At 48.7% G+C, this 16,487-nt stretch overlaps 1 protein-coding gene and 1 long non-coding RNA gene across 2 annotated transcripts; one reads left to right on the top strand and one right to left on the bottom strand.

Annotated features, from left to right (window-relative positions):
• The first annotated feature begins 6,053 nt into the window (after window positions 1-6,053).
• Window positions 6,054-9,795, top strand: HASPIN (histone H3 associated protein kinase). The gene has a single exon (XM_063173971.1). The coding sequence runs from the start codon at window positions 6,054-6,056 to the stop codon at window positions 8,790-8,792; it is 2,739 nt and encodes a 912-aa protein (XP_063030041.1). The 3' UTR covers window positions 8,793-9,795.
• Window positions 9,796-11,064: 1,269 nt separating this feature from the next.
• LOC134427845 (uncharacterized) lies at window positions 11,065-14,436 on the bottom strand. The gene is made up of 4 exons (XR_010030244.1): window positions 14,259-14,436; window positions 13,982-14,107; window positions 11,652-11,764; window positions 11,065-11,361 (listed from the first exon to the last, which is right to left on the bottom strand). It is a non-coding gene; the product is annotated as an uncharacterized LOC134427845 (long non-coding RNA).
• Between the last annotated feature and the right edge of the window lie 2,051 nt (window positions 14,437-16,487).

Genomic DNA, 16,487 nt, shown 5'->3' with positions numbered 1-16,487 from the left:
AAACCTCCATTCCCACCAGGGCTATTTGCTCATTCTGGGAATTCTCTCAGGGAGGATTTCTCCTCCACAACTGAAACTTCTCCTTTCTCTTTTTTTCCCCCTTCAATTCCTGCCATGTCACACCTGTATTTAATTCCTCACACTGCTGACAGTGATTGCCTCCTCATAATTCACAAATTCTCACAGGATGCACATCCCTGCCTGCCCAGGCTGCTCATCATCTCCTCCTCCTCTACCTGCTCCAGAGCTGATCTCAGCCTCTAAAGCCACCTGCAGGGACTGTGAAAATCAAACTTTCAACCTCTGCCCTGACCCAGGGACATTTGAAAGAGTCACATCTGACCCTGGAAAGATTTGAAGATCAGCCCAATAATATCTTTAAATTACACCCAAACAGAGCCTGTGCTTTGCAGGCAGTGGCAGACAGCCCTGGGCAGGACATTGTGATTCACCAGAGCTGGTTTTGGGTTTTTGGGCACTCATCCTGGTCATTCCCAGTGCCAAATGCTCCCTCCAGGCACCCACTGATCCCCACCCTGACTCGGGAATGCTGAGATGTTCCTCCAGCACTGAAAAGCTCCTGCAGTAAATGTTTGAGTGGTGCAGATCCATCTTGTGTCAGAAACAGGCGCCAGAGCAGAGCCTGAAATAGCAGAGACAGGGAGGAAGGAAAGAGGGGATTTGGCAAGGAAATGACCAGGGAAAAGGCAGAGGTCACCTCCCTACATCAGTCATTTAGTTCTTGTCACGCTTGTAAGCAAATATCTGCAGAAAAACAAGGTGGGGAGTCAAAGTTGGGAGAGGGAGTTGCTTCAAACCTCAGTTCACGGCCACAGATATCAGCAATACCAGGCAGGAGCTGCTCTCTGAAGGTGAGGGGTTCGGAGGCAAGAACAGAGAAATGAAATGTGTGGAACCCATGGAGAAAAATGCTCTGTTCAGCTCCTCTTGTAATCTTTGGCTGGGTCAATCAGCACAGCTGCACACCCAGCCCTAATGGAAATGGAATTGTGGGGAGAACTTCTGTCCCAGTCCACAGAGCTGTCTGTAGGAAAGGGGAGAGTGCTGACATTGCAGAACAGATTCTCCATTTCCAGCCTTTGAATGTGCTCCATGTTCCTCCCCAAGTGCTGAATCTCCCATTCACAGTGTAGGAATATTGTTATTATTAGCTGGGACATTCACCCACTGCTCTCCCCCTACCCAAGGAGGGAAAGTTCTTGAGGAAGAGGATCAGAGGAGAAAAAAATAGTGCACATCTAATGAAACCAAGCCATCATGCCCTGTTCTGTGAGGGAGCTGGCACAGGATCAGATAAGAGAAATTAATAAAAGTGCACATAAAACACTGCTGAGAGACTGAGTGCAAGGAGAGCTGTGCTGTGTTGCCCTGAATTCACCTCCTAAGGTCAGACAATAAAAGCATCACTGGGAAATAAAAGAGTGTTGAATCAAACCCTGAAAGCTGAAGGGGTTTAATAAAAAGTGTATTCACATTAACCACTGATTTAAAGGTGAAACCCTGCTCTTGAATACACCCAACAGAGCAGCATTTACTTCTTTGGTAACACAGAGACATGAAATTGGTGCTGGCTTGGTACCTGTGCCAGCTCTTACCTTGCTGCAAGTCCTGAGGAGGAAGAACCCTTCACCCCCTTCCTTCATGGAAGTCCTGAGGAGAACCCTTCACCCCCTTCCTTCATGAAGTCCTGAGGAGAACCCTTCATCCCCTTCCTTCATGGAAGTCCTGAGGAGGAAGAACCCTTCATCCCCTTCCTTCATGGAAGTCCTGAGCAGAACCCTTCATCCCCTTCCATCACCCTCCTCACAGCCACAGCCAGGAAGCCTGGGATGTGTCCCCACCCTGGTTTCCCAGCTGGGAACTCCTTGCAGCCACAGGAAAACACAGCAGCTGCTCAGACCTGACCCTCCCAGAGGAAAAAGTGTCAGCCTGGCCCCTGAGCTGCCCTCAGGTGTGCTCTGAGCCAGGCCCTGGTGCTGTCACCAGGTGTTCCCAGACCAGCTGGGCCCAGCTTAGCCAAGCCGGGCCTGGGGGAGCCCAAGCAATCTGTCTGTGGCACTGCAGCCTCACTCAGCTCTTCAGCCTGCTGCAATGAGCACAGGAAATGTCTCTTTAGAGTTGCAATTCAATTACCCTGCAAACAAAGCCGCCCCAGCAGGCCCTGGAGCCCAGCAAAGCTCTGCATGGCTCCTCTCTGACGCCCTTACCCTGGTGCCTTGTGGAGGCTGGCCTAGAACAGAGACTGGACAGAGTTAAAGAATAAAATAGAGATTTATTAAAAGGATCTCCACAATGGATGCACCTTGGGCAGCACAAGAGCCCAGCCAGGGCTGCACCCAAGATGAACCAAAATGGTCTCCCAAAATGAACCCAAGATGAACCAAAATGGGCACAAAAACGAACCCAAGATGAACCAAAATGCACACCCACTCACAGGGTCTCTCACTTTTATTAAGTTCTGCTCCATTTGCATATTGGAGTTCATTGTCCAATTCCAGCTCCAGCCCATGCAGTCCCACCCTGCTTGTTTTTCTCTCTCCAGCCCACCATGTTTGTGCTCTTGGGCTGAGATTTGGATCATTTGTCCTTGGTCTCCAGCTGGAGCAGGAATTGTTTTGTCTCCCTGCTCTGTGCAGAGAGCTCACCATGCCCTGATATGAAACTAAGAACTACACACTAAAGCAGCAGAGAATCTGGAAAATAAATATAAAATATAAAATATAAAATATAAAATATAAAATATAAAATATAAAATATAAAATATATAAAACCTGAGGCATCAATGCCAGTGCCCTGTGATTTATAATGAAGTACTGATGGCTTTCTCCTGCTGAGCTGAGCTCCCTTTCCCCTGCAAACACCCAGCTCGCTGCATTGCCCAGCTCTGCCCACAAGCCTGGCAGCTCCTGAGCACACTGAGGGAAACCCAAAGTTTGGGGATGTTCCTGCTGTGTGACAAAGCCACCAGCAGCTGGTGTCACCCCCAAATGAAGCAGCATCACAAAACACGTCCTGTTCTCCTGTGGGAGGCACAAAGCTGTGAAGAAATGCAAAGCTGGACAAATGAGGGGGCCCACAGAGATGAAAGCAGGAAATTGTGGCTCTGCAAACCCTCTGCCACCTTTGCATGAGGCAGAAGGAAAGGTCATGAACCATGCTGGCAGCCCCAAGGCTGCTCTGGGACATCTGCAGCAGCTGCTCTGCCACCACACCTGGCCCCAAAGTGCTGCCAGCTCCTTCACCTGCCTGGGGACAGGGGGCTCCTCACCCTGAATTTGCCAATTTTCTGAAAATTTGCCAATCTCCTGTCCCTCAGGGAGACGCCACAACCGTGCCACAAAGTCAGGCAGGCTCCTGCACAGGGCACTTTATTCAAAATGTGGATTGCAAATAAATTTAGCAGCAGACACGGCCAGGCTCCCATGGAAACTCACAAAAAGCCAGCTGTGGTTTGGGTGAGGTGGGTCTTGGCACTCTTGGCTAATCCCTTAAGTGCCATCCAATTACTGCAAAATGTGTTTGGCATCTGCTGCAGTGATGGCAAAGAATTAAATGGTCGATGGAACTCGCCGGAAATTACAATCACAGAGCCCTGTAATGCATTTAGGAGAAAAAACATCTAAAAAGGAAAATAGCATTACCCACTGCAAGAGCTGACCTCCTTGAGAGCCATGAGGGACAACAAAAGGCATCCAAGTAATGAAGGAAGATTAATTCAGAGAAGAAACTGGAAAATAAAGGAGAGAAGGATTGTTTGTTCTTTTTGCACCAGGCAATATTGGTTAGGCCAAAGGAGACAGGAGCCCTTTTGTCTTCTGAAGGTCTGAATGAGAAATCTTTGTTTATTCTGCTGCTGTCTACAAACACACATTAGGTCTGGGGGGTTTATGGTCAACCAAAGAGAACAAAAATAAATAAAACAACCACAAGAATAGGAGACAGAGAGAGGAACATTACCAAGTGTCCATCCTTGACTTTGGAATCCACAGAGGGGGAACTGAGATCATTTCACTGGGAGAACACAAGGCCTGGCCAGGCATCTTCTTTCCCCAAACCCTCCAAACTGCAATTACTGATAACCTGCAGCTGATAAATCACCAGGGTCAGTCTCTCAGATTACAGAATTAAAGATTTCCCTGTGTTCAGTGGGGAAAGGGGAGCATTCAGGATAAAATCTCTGAAAGAATGAAAGAACAGGAGGCCTCTGCTTTATCTGCATCAGTACAGGAGTTCCACACAGAACCCTGAATATTCTCTGCTCTGCAATGACAAACATCCTCCCTCTGCTTCTGCCCCACAGTCAGAACCTGATTTCACTAAACTCAGAGGCAGAACAAAAGGTGCAGAATTTAACTCTGGGGCTTGACTGCTTCTCTGTGCCCAGCAAACCCCTCTGAGGTCCCACTTGTTGCTGCCCCAAGGGAAGCTCCAGGTTGCCTGTGTGACCCTCAGGTTCTTCTCTTTCAGGTGGAGCTCTTTGTTGGAGATAATTTCTCCCTGTTTTTTTTTTTTGTTTGTTTGTTTGGTTTTGTTTTGTTTTGCTTGGGGGTTTTTTGTTTTGTTTTTTGAGGTTTTTGGGGGGGGGTTGGTTGGTTTTTCTGGGGTTTTTTTGTTTGTTTGGTTTGGGGGTTTTTTGTTTTTTTTTTTGGTTTTTTTTTTGGTGTTTTTTTTTTTTTTTCCAGGGATCAGCAGCACAGCTCTTTAAGCTTTTTAAGAACAGCAGAAAACAGAAACGAAAGGAACCAACCACCAGCAGCTTTCCAGCAAGGCTCAGCTGCAGGATCCCAGTGCTGTGCTGCCACCAAGCTGCGTCCCTGTCCCCAACCCGAGCGACAGCTGCGACAGCGACACCGAAACCTGCAGGGCTGGAAGGGTCAAACAGCGGCCGGAGGGAGCAGGAGAGCTGCAGGAAAGACACTTTTGTGCTGCTCTTGTGAGCCAGAAAAGGCTTTCTGAAGATAAGGAAAGTTCCTCTCTCGAGGAAGGTACCAGGGCTGTCACCATGGCAATGTAAAGAGAGAAAATAAAAATATATGAACTAAAATTGGGTCACAGAGTGATGCGGCTCCTTTACACCTATTGAGAGTTGTGTTTCTTTTTCACGCTCAATGGGCAGTGCATGTGTTTGTTAAGCAAATGTAAATATGCTGTAAAACTATAAAGGAACATGTTGCTTTAATAAAAGAGCCCATACAGGCTCCTGATGGAGTGCTGGTGCCACATCGAGCTGCAGAATCCCTGCTGAGCCCTGGGAGAGCCGGGCGTGGATAAAACATGGATACAACATGGAAAAAAGATGGATAAAAGGAAACAGCATCACCTGTGGTCCTGCAGGGCAGGGCAGGGCACGCCCTGACCCTGGGCACGGCAGCTGAACGCGCCCTGGAGCCTCCCTGCGGTGGGAACACCTGAAATAAATCCTATTTTCACACACAGAATTACGGAATGCCGGGGTTGGAAGGAATCGTCTATTCCCGAGCTCTCTGCCACGTGCAGGGACACGTCCCGTTATTCCAGGCTGCTCAAGGCTTTGGCCAACCTGTGGCTTTGGCCACTCGCATCCTCCCCGCGAATCGTGCCGGTGTCCCCGAGGCTCCGGCTGGAGCGTACGCGGCTGTAACACACACACATGTGTGTAACACAGGTGTAACACACACATATACAGGTGTAACACACACATATACAGGCGTAATACACACATATACAGGTGCATTCCGTGCAGAGGTGTACAATACAGGTTAAATAATTAATTAATTCATTCATTCATTAATTCTGCCGTCGCTGCCACGCGTCCCAGAGCGGGCATGGAGCAGCGCCGGCACCGATCATCCCGGGGGTCCTGAAATGCCACGGAAGCGCTGCGCAGCGCCGGGACACGGCGGGACACCGGGAGCGGCACCGGGAACGACAGCAGGACAGCGGGGGGCGTGTCCGGGGGGCGTGCCCTGTCCGTTAGCCCCGCTCTCGCGCGCTCTCGCGATACCCGTTCGAACGGGCGGCGGGCGGGCTCCCTGCGAGGGCCCGGCCCCGCCATGCCGCTGCAGCCGCGGCTGCTCCGCACCTACTCGCGGCGTGCCGGCTACCTGCGCCCGCTGCCGCCGCCCGACCGATGGATCTCGCCGCCGCAGGACCGCAAGCGCCTCTTCAGCTCGACCTCCGCCGCCTCCAGCGCCGCCTCCAGCGCCCTCTCCGCTTCCAGCGCCGCCTCCACCCCCTCGGACGACCCCGACTTCTCGCCGCCCGGCAAGCGGCCCCTGCAGGCCCTCGGTAAGCGCCCCGCCTGTGCCCGGCGGCTGCGGACCCGCAGGAAGGAGAACCGGGGCCCGGCCGGGAAGGAGAACCGAGAACCGGCCGGGAAGGAGAACCGGAAGCCGGAGAACCGGGGGCGGGAGACGCGGGGCCGGGGAAAGGAGAACCGGGAGCCGCCGGGGAAGAAGAAGCGGAGCCAGAGCAAAGAGCCCCGCGGGCGCAGAGAGGAGCCCCGGCGCTCGCCGCCGTCGCTGTCCTCGGCCTCACCGTGCCCGTCACCGTCCCCGTCCCCGCCGCGCGGTTCGCGGCGCCGCCGGCAGGGCCCGCTGTGCGCGGCGCGGCCGCCGCTGCTGTGCAGCACCCCGCAATGGGCCCCGCTGCGGCTCAGCTCCACCGCCGACAGCGCCTCGGCCCCCGGGGACAGCCCCGTGCCCCGCCGCCGCCGCTCGCCCCTGCACCTCAGCTCGCTCCTGCTCAGCACCACCATCGAGGGCGGCTCGGAGCTGGGCGAGCCCCGCTCGCAGCACCGCGGCTCCCCCGAGCGGGGCTCCGGGCAGCGGCCGTCGCTGCTGAGCGCTGGCGAGGAGGTGCCGGAGTGGTTCCGAGCGCAGGGCTCGGCTCGGAGCTGTGAGCCCCAGCCCGGGCTGCGCGGGTCCCGCCGTGTTCTGAGGTCGGCGGTGCGGGGACCCTGCCCGGCCCAGGCTGTCCCGACCCCGCTAAAAGCCCCAAGCACTTCCCCGCCCCTGGAGGGGGAGCCACAGCGCCTTGTGTCCTGTGACAGTGGCACTCGTGAGGAGCCCTCTGAGGTCCCATCTCATCTCACAAGAGATTCTGCAAAAATAAGCTCGAGCTGTCAGAAAGACCTGGCCAAGGAGTACCAGCTTGTGCCAGTGGTGGTGCTGGACCCCCTGGAAGTGCCAATGAGGTTGAAGAGCATGAAACTCAACAACCAGGCTGATGTTCAACCTGCCTGCCTGCAGCCAGGATCTCCCGTGGGCCGCCAGGGGATCTTGGAGAACAAGCACAAAAGGACCAAGGGCGTCCCTGGGGAGGGCAGCACCTGCAGGAAAGCTTGTATCAGTGGCTTCAGTGCCAGCCGCTGGGGCAGGCACACCCGCCTCCGGCCCAGGAGGCGCAAGAGCAAGAGGCAGCAGCAGCCCAATAGTTCCCTTTTCAGACTCCAGCCAAGGCAAAAACTAACTCGGAGGAGAGCTCTGGAGATGGCTGTAGGTGCCAGAGACAATGACTCTTCGCTCCTCAATAACTCTTATTCCTGGGCTAGAGTTCGAGCGTCTCTGTCCTTCCATAAAAAGAAGAAAGTGACCACAGATGAGAGTTTCTGCAGCAGCAGCCTCTGCACCCCCTCAGGGAAATCCCAGCTTTCGGGGTACCAAGCCAGCCTGTCTGCTGGCAAAGCTCAGGGCTGCTCCTGGTTTGCTTCCTCCATGGTCCTGCTGGCTCCCAGGGATTCCTCCTCTGTCCTGGAGCTGCTCCTTACAGATGCTGAGAAAGTGTTTGGAGAATGCAACCAGGAGGGCCCTATTGCTTTTGAGGACTGCATTCCTTTAAATAAAATGAAAGATTGCAAGAAAATTGGAGAAGGGGTGTTTGGAGAGGTGTTCCAGATTGACAGCAAGAGAGGACCTGTGGCCTTAAAAATAATTCCCATTGAGGGGACTGAAAAAGTAAATGGTGAAGCTCAGAAGAGCTTTGGGGAGATTCTGCCTGAGGTAATAATTTCAAAAGAGCTCAGTCTCCTGTCTGAGGGCTCTGTGAACAGAACTGTGGGCTTTATCAGCCTCTACTCTGTGCACTGTGTCCAGGGGGCCTATCCCAGGTATCTCCTGGAAGCCTGGGACAAATTCCACGAAGAAACAGGCTCGGAAAACGACCGGCCGGACTTTTTTGGGGCCCAGCAGCTGTTCATGGTGCTGGAGTTTGAGTTTGGGGGCCGGGACCTGGAGCGCATGAGGAGCAGCTTCTCCTCGGTGGCGTCAGCCAGGAGCATCCTGCACCAGGTCACTGCATCCCTGGCGGTGGCAGAGCAGGAGCTGCACTTCGAGCACAGGGACCTGCACTGGGGGAACGTGCTGGTCAGGAGCACAGAGCTGAGGGAGCTGCAGTACGTGCTGGATGGACAGACACACTCCATCCCCACCGCGGGCCTCCACGTCAACATCATCGACTACACCCTGTCCCGCCTGGAGAAGGACGGGCTCACCGTCTTCTGCGACCTCTCCACGGACCTGGAGCTCTTCCAGGGCGCTGGGGACCCCCAGTTTGACACCTACAGGCAGATGAAGGAGGAGAACTCCAACAGCTGGACTGACTACCACCCCCACAGCAACGTCCTCTGGCTGCACTACCTGGCTGATAAACTGCTGAAAGCCATGTGCTACAAGAGGAAGGCAACAACTCCTGCCCTGAAGAGAATCAAGATGCAGCTCAGCAAGTTCCACAAGGAAGTGCTGACCTTTGAGTCTGCCCTTGATGTTCTGCACCACAGCAGCCTCTTCCAGTGAGCAAGGACTGAGCCACTGGTGCTGCCTCTCTGCTTTTTGTATGTGTTGGCACAATGATGTGTTTTGATTAGTTCCAAATATTTTTAATACATTATCAAAAATGTCCTAAAAAATCCCCCCACTATGTCTTCTGCTCTAAGATATTTCCATACCTGCTGGTTTTGAGGGGAGACAACAGAGCTGACTTTGGAGAAAGGAGGGGGAAAGAGACTTCTTCAGACACAGTTAATACTCTGAATTTCACATACATTTTCTTACCATTTTAGCCTTAGATTATTAAAAGTTTTTTTCTTACTTTTGTCTTTTTTACAGATTCTTTTTTTAAAGGTAAAAACTCTTCAGGTCTGGACAGTGAGGACAAGGATTGAATATTGTTGGCTCACTGGAGACAGAAGGGAAGATCCATCCTTTGATTTAATTTCAGCTAAATTTATACCTGGAATGAAAGTATAAAATGTAAATATGTGACATTTCTGTAAAGGGTTTTAAACCCACTAATCTGCACTTATCTGTTCTTTCTCTCCCCCTCTCTTAAGGACCAAGGAAGAGGTACCTGATTGTGGGGAAAAAAAAAAGACAAAGTACCTGTGTTCCTGATTTTTAATGGTTATAATGTTGTGGTCTTGTGCACTGATAGGAACTCAAATCTGTAACCTGGTGGTAGCACTGAAGGAATTTCTTCCTTTATCTACAGAAGAAAATGCCCAAGGTAATAAATATCCTTTAGCCCTGACTGCAGGTGGATCAGGTGCCCCAAACTGGAGGCTCTTAATTTAAATGCCAATTCCCTGTTTTCAAGAAGTCCTTTGCTAACATTCCTGTTTATTAAAGAAATTGGGCTAAAGAGAACAATAAATCAAAGTGAAGTGAAAAGTGAATTAAATTCTGATCCAATGACACAGATGCATTAAGAAATTAAGAGGCAGCATCATCAAATTCATTATAACTGCAGTGCTCTCCATGCAGTCCAGTGAATAAATGTTGAATTTGTGCATCTCAGAGATTCATCTTGGACCCTCTCTTGGAGTCTCCTTTTTACAAACCCAACAAGGAGACCCTGGGGTGGTTTTATTGTTCTGGCTTCCAGACACTGCAGAAAGTGACCTGACAATCTGCAGTGCTGCAAATTATCAAGATGGAAATTGTGCTGGAATGTTCCCAGGCATCCTCTCAACCTTTTTTTTCCCCCTCTCTAATGAAATAAAATCATGCACTGTAATTGAATGGTCTTAAAACCCACTTGGTAAGGCCTGCAGTGAATGCTTATCTGACATCAAGGAGTGTTCCTCAGTCACAATGGTGCTAATTTCATTTATACTTAAAAAAAAAAAAAAAAACAAAACCAAAAAAAAACCCAAAAAAGATGGATGAAACCACATTAATTTTTGCCTGCCTTGTTGCTTTGTTTCTGATTTGAGAACTGATTTTTGGCTGTACAGGAGGGATGGGGCTTTGGCAGGAATTAATGCCAGGAGAGGTGACAGCCCCTGGTGCGGGAATTTGGAGATTCTGAAAGCTGAAACCTCAGAATGTTTCCCTGCAAACCAATTTGCTGATTTGTGAGCATGTAGTAATTTTCATTAATCAAAATGTAAGGCTTCTACTTCCCCCCAAAACTGGACATTAAATTCATATAGAAACCATTCCTTTAAACTGTGCTTGCAAGGCAGTGCAGCTGCCAGAGCTGAGCCCTCATTTCTTTTTTTAAAGATGCTCTCTGATTAAAAAAAAACACAGAAAAAAATATCATGTACTAATCAGCCCTCATAAATTTTAATGGGAGGATGGTGACAAAAAAGGAATTGGAATAGTAAATTTCCCCTAATCAAGTTAAATGCCCTGAACATGTTTTCATCTGAGTGAAAGCTTTACTTGGAACAGAGCTGGATTATATATTTTAGAGATCTCTCCGTGCTGAGGAAAGAGGATTCCAGAACCCAGTTTGCCCCTTCAGAAAACACAAGTTTTTTAATACTCACCACACTGAAATCAGAGCCTTAAAGGGTGCTCCATGTTTTACTGAAATAAGGAAGTTTGAGCAAAGCCAGAATTATCCCAAGGGAGGGGAAGATTTTTCACATGGATCCAAAGGCTTTAGGAGAGTGAAAAGACCAAGCCTGGTTTGTGTAATTGGTAAATCAGATGGATTCCAGGCAGGAATTCTGGCGTTTCCAGGTAAAGTGGATTTTTTGGTGAAACCAGCGACCCTCACTCTGAATATGCTTTCATCCAAGTACCAAATCTCTGAAAATTTAACCTATTTTGTTGGAGAATACAGATAAAATATGGATTACCCTGTGAATACTCTGTAACTCACCAGAGTGCTGTTAAAACCTGTATTTTTTTGCTCATTCTGGAAAAATCAGACATGAAGTGCAGGAATATGAAAGTGATGCCTTGCCTTGAGAAGCTGAATGAGAAGGAAGAGCAGCTCTGGCCTCAGGGTGGAGAGAATGAAGAGCAGCTGCTCAGTATCATTCAGAGGCAGGAAAAAAGGGAAAATTTTAATTTCTGTCCAATTCTGCAGTTCCAGAGTGCAGCAGTTAATGGTGCCCAGCAAGAGAGGAGGCTGCCAAGGGAAAAGGAATTCTCCTTAGAGCTGAATAACAACACTGGGAAATTCAACTTGGCCTGGGACTGCTCCCATAAAACAAATTAGGTACAAATAGCCCAATAAAAGCTTGGGACTCTTGAATCAGATAAATCCAGTATTTAGGCTCTCCTCCTAACAAGTGAAATGCTCCTTGCCCTCCCTGGAGCTCCTTGCAAGGTTTGTTTGGGTAGTAAATCACTTGGTGGCTGGGCTGGGTTTCCTCTCAGCACTTTGCTGGGAGCTCCGGGGCTGTTCTACAAACTCACCTCCCAAAATGCAGATTTTTGGGGTAGTTCAGGAGCAGATTTGTCACACTGAGTCATCTCCACTGTCACTGTTACTTTCATGGTCACTTCAGTGTGGCCCCCACTGATCCTTCCTAGGAGCAGACAGAAAATGGAGTTTATTTAATGAGAGGCCTGCAGCATCCTGCTTAGAATTTGGGGGAATTATTCCTTCCAAATTCTTTCACACAAAGGACAATACAACAACCCAATTAATTATTCAATATTCTTTAGGGTCTGTAGGAAAATAGTTCCTTTTCAATCTCAAAGGAGACCCCTCCATGCTTTATGTGACATTTTATCATTCAGGGGTGATTTCAAGCACTCTTGTATTTGTTCAGCTCCTCAGCCAGTCTGCAGGGTGGATTTTCACCATGAACATTTGCCTTCTGTCAGATGCAAACTGAGCAGCTCTTTGCTGCAGTGCTCTGCTGCTCATCTGTCCCTAATGAAATGCCAGAACTGGGATTTTTGGATGATTCTTGTTGTTTAAACCTCAGCCTGTGCTCTGGGACCTCCTGGGACAGCCCCAGAGATGAGGCACTCTATGAATGGGAGGTTATTGAAGGATGAATTGCAGGGAAAGTCAAAAAGCACCACTGAGGGATTGAAGAAAACACTTTTTGTACAAGGAGGATGTTTTATATAAAACTAAATGCAAAATCTGGAGAGTGCAACTCCTCTGAGTCAGAGGCAGGTGAGCAGTGGAGGTGGGATTGTGGTTGCAGCCCCTGGGAGGGCACTGAGAGCAAACACAGATCAGCTCACATCAAACCATCCTCATTTTCCTAAGGGAGCAGGTTCACAATGTCTTTACATGCACACAAACAAAATTCCCAACACCTCAATGGAGAATTAAAACTAAAAGACCCTCTAGTGATGAGTTCAGCTACTGTAAAGGTTTATCAGCAACAACAACAAAAAAATCTTCACTGTGGACAAGGTCTTGGTAAACAAACTCCAGTTCTTTACCCCTGGATTGCCACAGGACAATAATATTATTTTTTTCCCCAGTGATGAGAAGTTTTTCTTGATTAAATATTCAAGCTGAGGGGCACAGCTTTGCAGAGATGAGATTTATTCCTTTTTCCACTCACCAGTAAATATCTCCTGTCTGTGGCTGATGTTCCTGGAGAAGTTCAATGCTAATTAACAATTAGATGTTGTGTGCAGAGGTACTCAGCAATGCTGACCAACACTCCAGAATCTCATGAATTATTCTTAGGAAATAAATGTACAACAGCATCAGAATCCCTGAGGGCACTGCAGCCACAGTCATTAGTGTTCATTACTGAATGCTGTCCCCACTTCTGTGTCCTCTGCTTTATGAACACCTAATTAAATATTTAATTGTGGCAAGGACTCCTAATTGCTACTAAAGCAGCAACACATCTCAACTTGACCAGAATTCCCAGTTTTTGCCTTGCCAAGGCACTGTAACACTCAGATCATTGTATCAAAACACAGTTTTGCTGTTTTGGAAAATGAGGATTCTCTCAGGGTTGAATCTCATGCTGGTGAGACAGGGGACAGCTGGTCTTGAGTTAGTCAGTGAAGAGCAGATCAGGAACAGAATCAAATATAAATTTGGAGCTGAAATATTCCAGGAAAAACGTTTTAAGGAAGCCTGGCAGCAAGAACAAGAAGTGCTCAGTGTTTCCATGCTGTGTCACCTGGAGCAGGCTGGCCTATTTACAGAAGTTCCAGTTTCTGCTGGGAATGTTCAGAACACACAAAATCCCAAGAGCCTGAAGGAGCAGACAGCCAAAATACACCACTATGGGCAGAGCTTCAGGATTAAACGTGGTATTTGTGTTTCCATTAGATAAACACATTATCTAGCAGTTCCAATCCTTTATCTGGAGTTTGTTTTCAAATCCAAAATGCAAAGAGAAAATCAAACCCATCTGCTCTGCCTCTGTCTGTGTGAGCTCCACAGGTCACTCAGCTGACAGGGGTCTGATTGAGAACGAGGGACAGTATGTAAATAAATTAAATTTTGTATAAATAAGCGAAATTATCAGTGCTGAACTGCAGACATCAAGGTCTTCTCAGACCTTCATCTGAGTTAATTCATGTTCACTATCTTGTGCTTGTCCAAATCTTTAGACATACAAGGCAAAACCCTTTGTAACTTGGACTGAAGGGTTTATATTTCAGATAATTTCTATCACTGGGAAAGATTTTTTTTTTTAATGCCCCTCTGATGCTGAATTAAAAATAGAATAATGACACATTGCATGGAACACAGATTCTATATTTGTCTTTGAAGCTTTTCCCCAGCACACTAAAAAACAACATTTATTACCTACCAGAGCACAATCACGTCCTCCAGAGATCCTGCAAAGTCCTGGAGACCATCAGGAAAATCAAAGATTGTCCCAAGAAGAGGTCCAAACCTGCACCTTGAAGTGGCTTTTCAAGGTGGATGAATCAGCCTAGAAAACATCAGAGAAGGATTTATAGCAAATGTAGCTCTCTTGCATTTGAAAATATAAAATAAATTGTACTGCATGGTGTTTTCTGAAATCAGCAGGAGCTGAGGGGCTTCCCAGCCTGCTCCAGAGCTGGACCCATCCCTGTCCTCACCCTGTGACAGGACAAAGCCACGAGAGGGTGCCCGTTGTGTGAGCCCTGCTGTGCCCAGGCTGCTGCCTTCTGCTCCCAAGCACCTGAGCAAACTCCAGCAGGGCACCAAAGGGTTTCCTTTGTGACACAATTCGCTTTAATCCTGGATAATTTCATGGATCCTGTAGGATCTTTGGTTTTCTGCCTGGCCCTAGAAGCAAAGGTGACATGCAGAAAACTCCCCAAGCACATTTGTGTTGCCAAGGGCTGCACCAACAAATCCCTGCACATAGGCAAAAATCAGAATTTTACCTCACTGGGACAAAAAGGGACAGAATAACTTTATTTCTTTATTTCTCCCCTATTTTCTACTGAGCAAGCCAGGAGCTCTGCAGTCCTCTACCATACAGGGAGAGCACATGCAGCAGGGAGCACAAAGCAGGAATGTTTTATTTGTCACTGCTCAGGCATGGTTGGAAAATCCCCAGCAGGGAGTGTTTACGCTGCCAGTGTTTGCACCTCTGTCTCCAGGCAATGGAGTGAACCCTCCCCTCTTCCCTCAACCTGCACCCAACAGCTCCAGCAAGGAGAGCATCACTCAGCCCAGCAGGCTGCACACCCATGGGCACAGCTCAGACCCCAAATAAAACCCAACCTGTGCTCCAGAAGGAGACAAGCAGCCCTTTCCCTGGAATTCTCTATATATAGCTTTGGAGAATTAGTGTCCTTTGCAGCAGGAAGGGCAATTTTTAGAACAAAACATCACATATCTACTTATATGTGGATCAGTTCCTATTATTTATTTTATTCCAGCCATCCGCAGGGACGGATCCTGTAACCAGTTTAGCAGCAGCAAAATCATTATTCAACAATCTGACAGCAGAAAAGGGAATAGCACAGCTGGCAACCTCCCTCCCTGTGACCCATGAGAGTGGAACAGAAATACTGCACAGCCCAGTTAGCTGAACTTTTTCCCACTCGTTTTCCAAATTCCATGATTCCTTCCAATGTATTTGCTGCAGAGGTAAAGCACTGCAAGCTTGGGATGAACAAAGGGAAATGGTTCTGGCACTCTGCAAATTCATTCTTGTCCTAATGGATGAAGGTTTTCATCCAGAGGATTCCAAAATAGCAGAATTTTTTTTTCTCTGCAATGTGGAATCCCTGACTTTAGTGTTGGAGATGTGAACAGCAACAAAACCAACACTGCCAGCTGGGGATGGCTCTGCTGCCCAGTGAAATACAGACATGGTTCTCTTTGTCCAGAAAATCTAAATTTTCTAAGGATTCTCAGGAAAGAGAGCAACAAACTCCATGGGCACTTTCCAGCCACCTCCAGCTCTCCTCTCCGTGTGTTCAACATTTGACAACCATCCTCACAGACCAGAAATGCTGTAACACCCCACATGCCACAAATCTCAGCTGAAAAAAAGAGAAAATATTATGGCAAAAGAGGAAGCAAGAAAAACCCCTTTGCAGTCAGATTTAGTGAGAGTTCTGTTCCACCCCCAAGGCAGCCACAGCCACATTTTCTGAGACTTTGCCTGCTGCTGTCTAGCCCCAAGTTTGGGGGATTTTTGAGCTGTAGAAGCAGAAGTGAGGTTGCAAAGAGCAAGTTTTCTTTTCAAATTAATTTTTTTTCTCCCATTGTAATTTTTGTTTTAGTCCCAGAGCAAGAAATGAAATTTCTTGAGCACAGCAAAGCCCAAAATGTGAGAGGCAGCCCCAGGAGGAGTCCAGCTGCAAACTCCACCAGCTGCAGCCCTTCAGCCCCAGCCCTGGGCAGCTCCTGGGACTTACAGAAAGCATCTGCTCTTTGTCCCAGCCCCGGGGCTGTCACATTTCAAAGGCTCCCTCTGCGAGCTCCAGAGGCAATGGAAAATATGCTCGGTTGCAAGTGGGGTCACAGGGAGATGGAGAGGGAGGAACCAGCTCGTGGATCCAGCTCCCAGTGCTGGCTCCAGCTTCAGAGCAGCCTTTGGAAAAACAGGGGGGGAAACTCACCAAAGTGGGCAAAGCATCTGAAGAACAAGGAAGGTTTGATTCCATCTCTGCTCCTGAGGAAAATAGGGAATTAGGAACGGAGCAGAGATGGGGTTTTTTAATGAAAATTGCAGAGAACTCAGAGCCTTCCACAGAAGGAGCAAGGAGCAGGCAGAGTGTGCTGGGGTGAAGGAGGGGTTTGGATGCTCAAGCTTCATCTCTCACCTGCCAGGAGCTGAGGAACTCTGACCAAAGCACACCCAGAGG

This window comes from Melospiza melodia, chromosome 21 (genome assembly GCF_035770615.1).
Source record: "Melospiza melodia melodia isolate bMelMel2 chromosome 21, bMelMel2.pri, whole genome shotgun sequence".
Classification (NCBI taxonomy): Eukaryota; Metazoa; Chordata; class Aves; order Passeriformes; family Passerellidae; genus Melospiza; species Melospiza melodia.
Note: the sequence above shows the minus strand (reverse complement) of the source record. Positions and strands in the feature narration are given on the sequence as shown.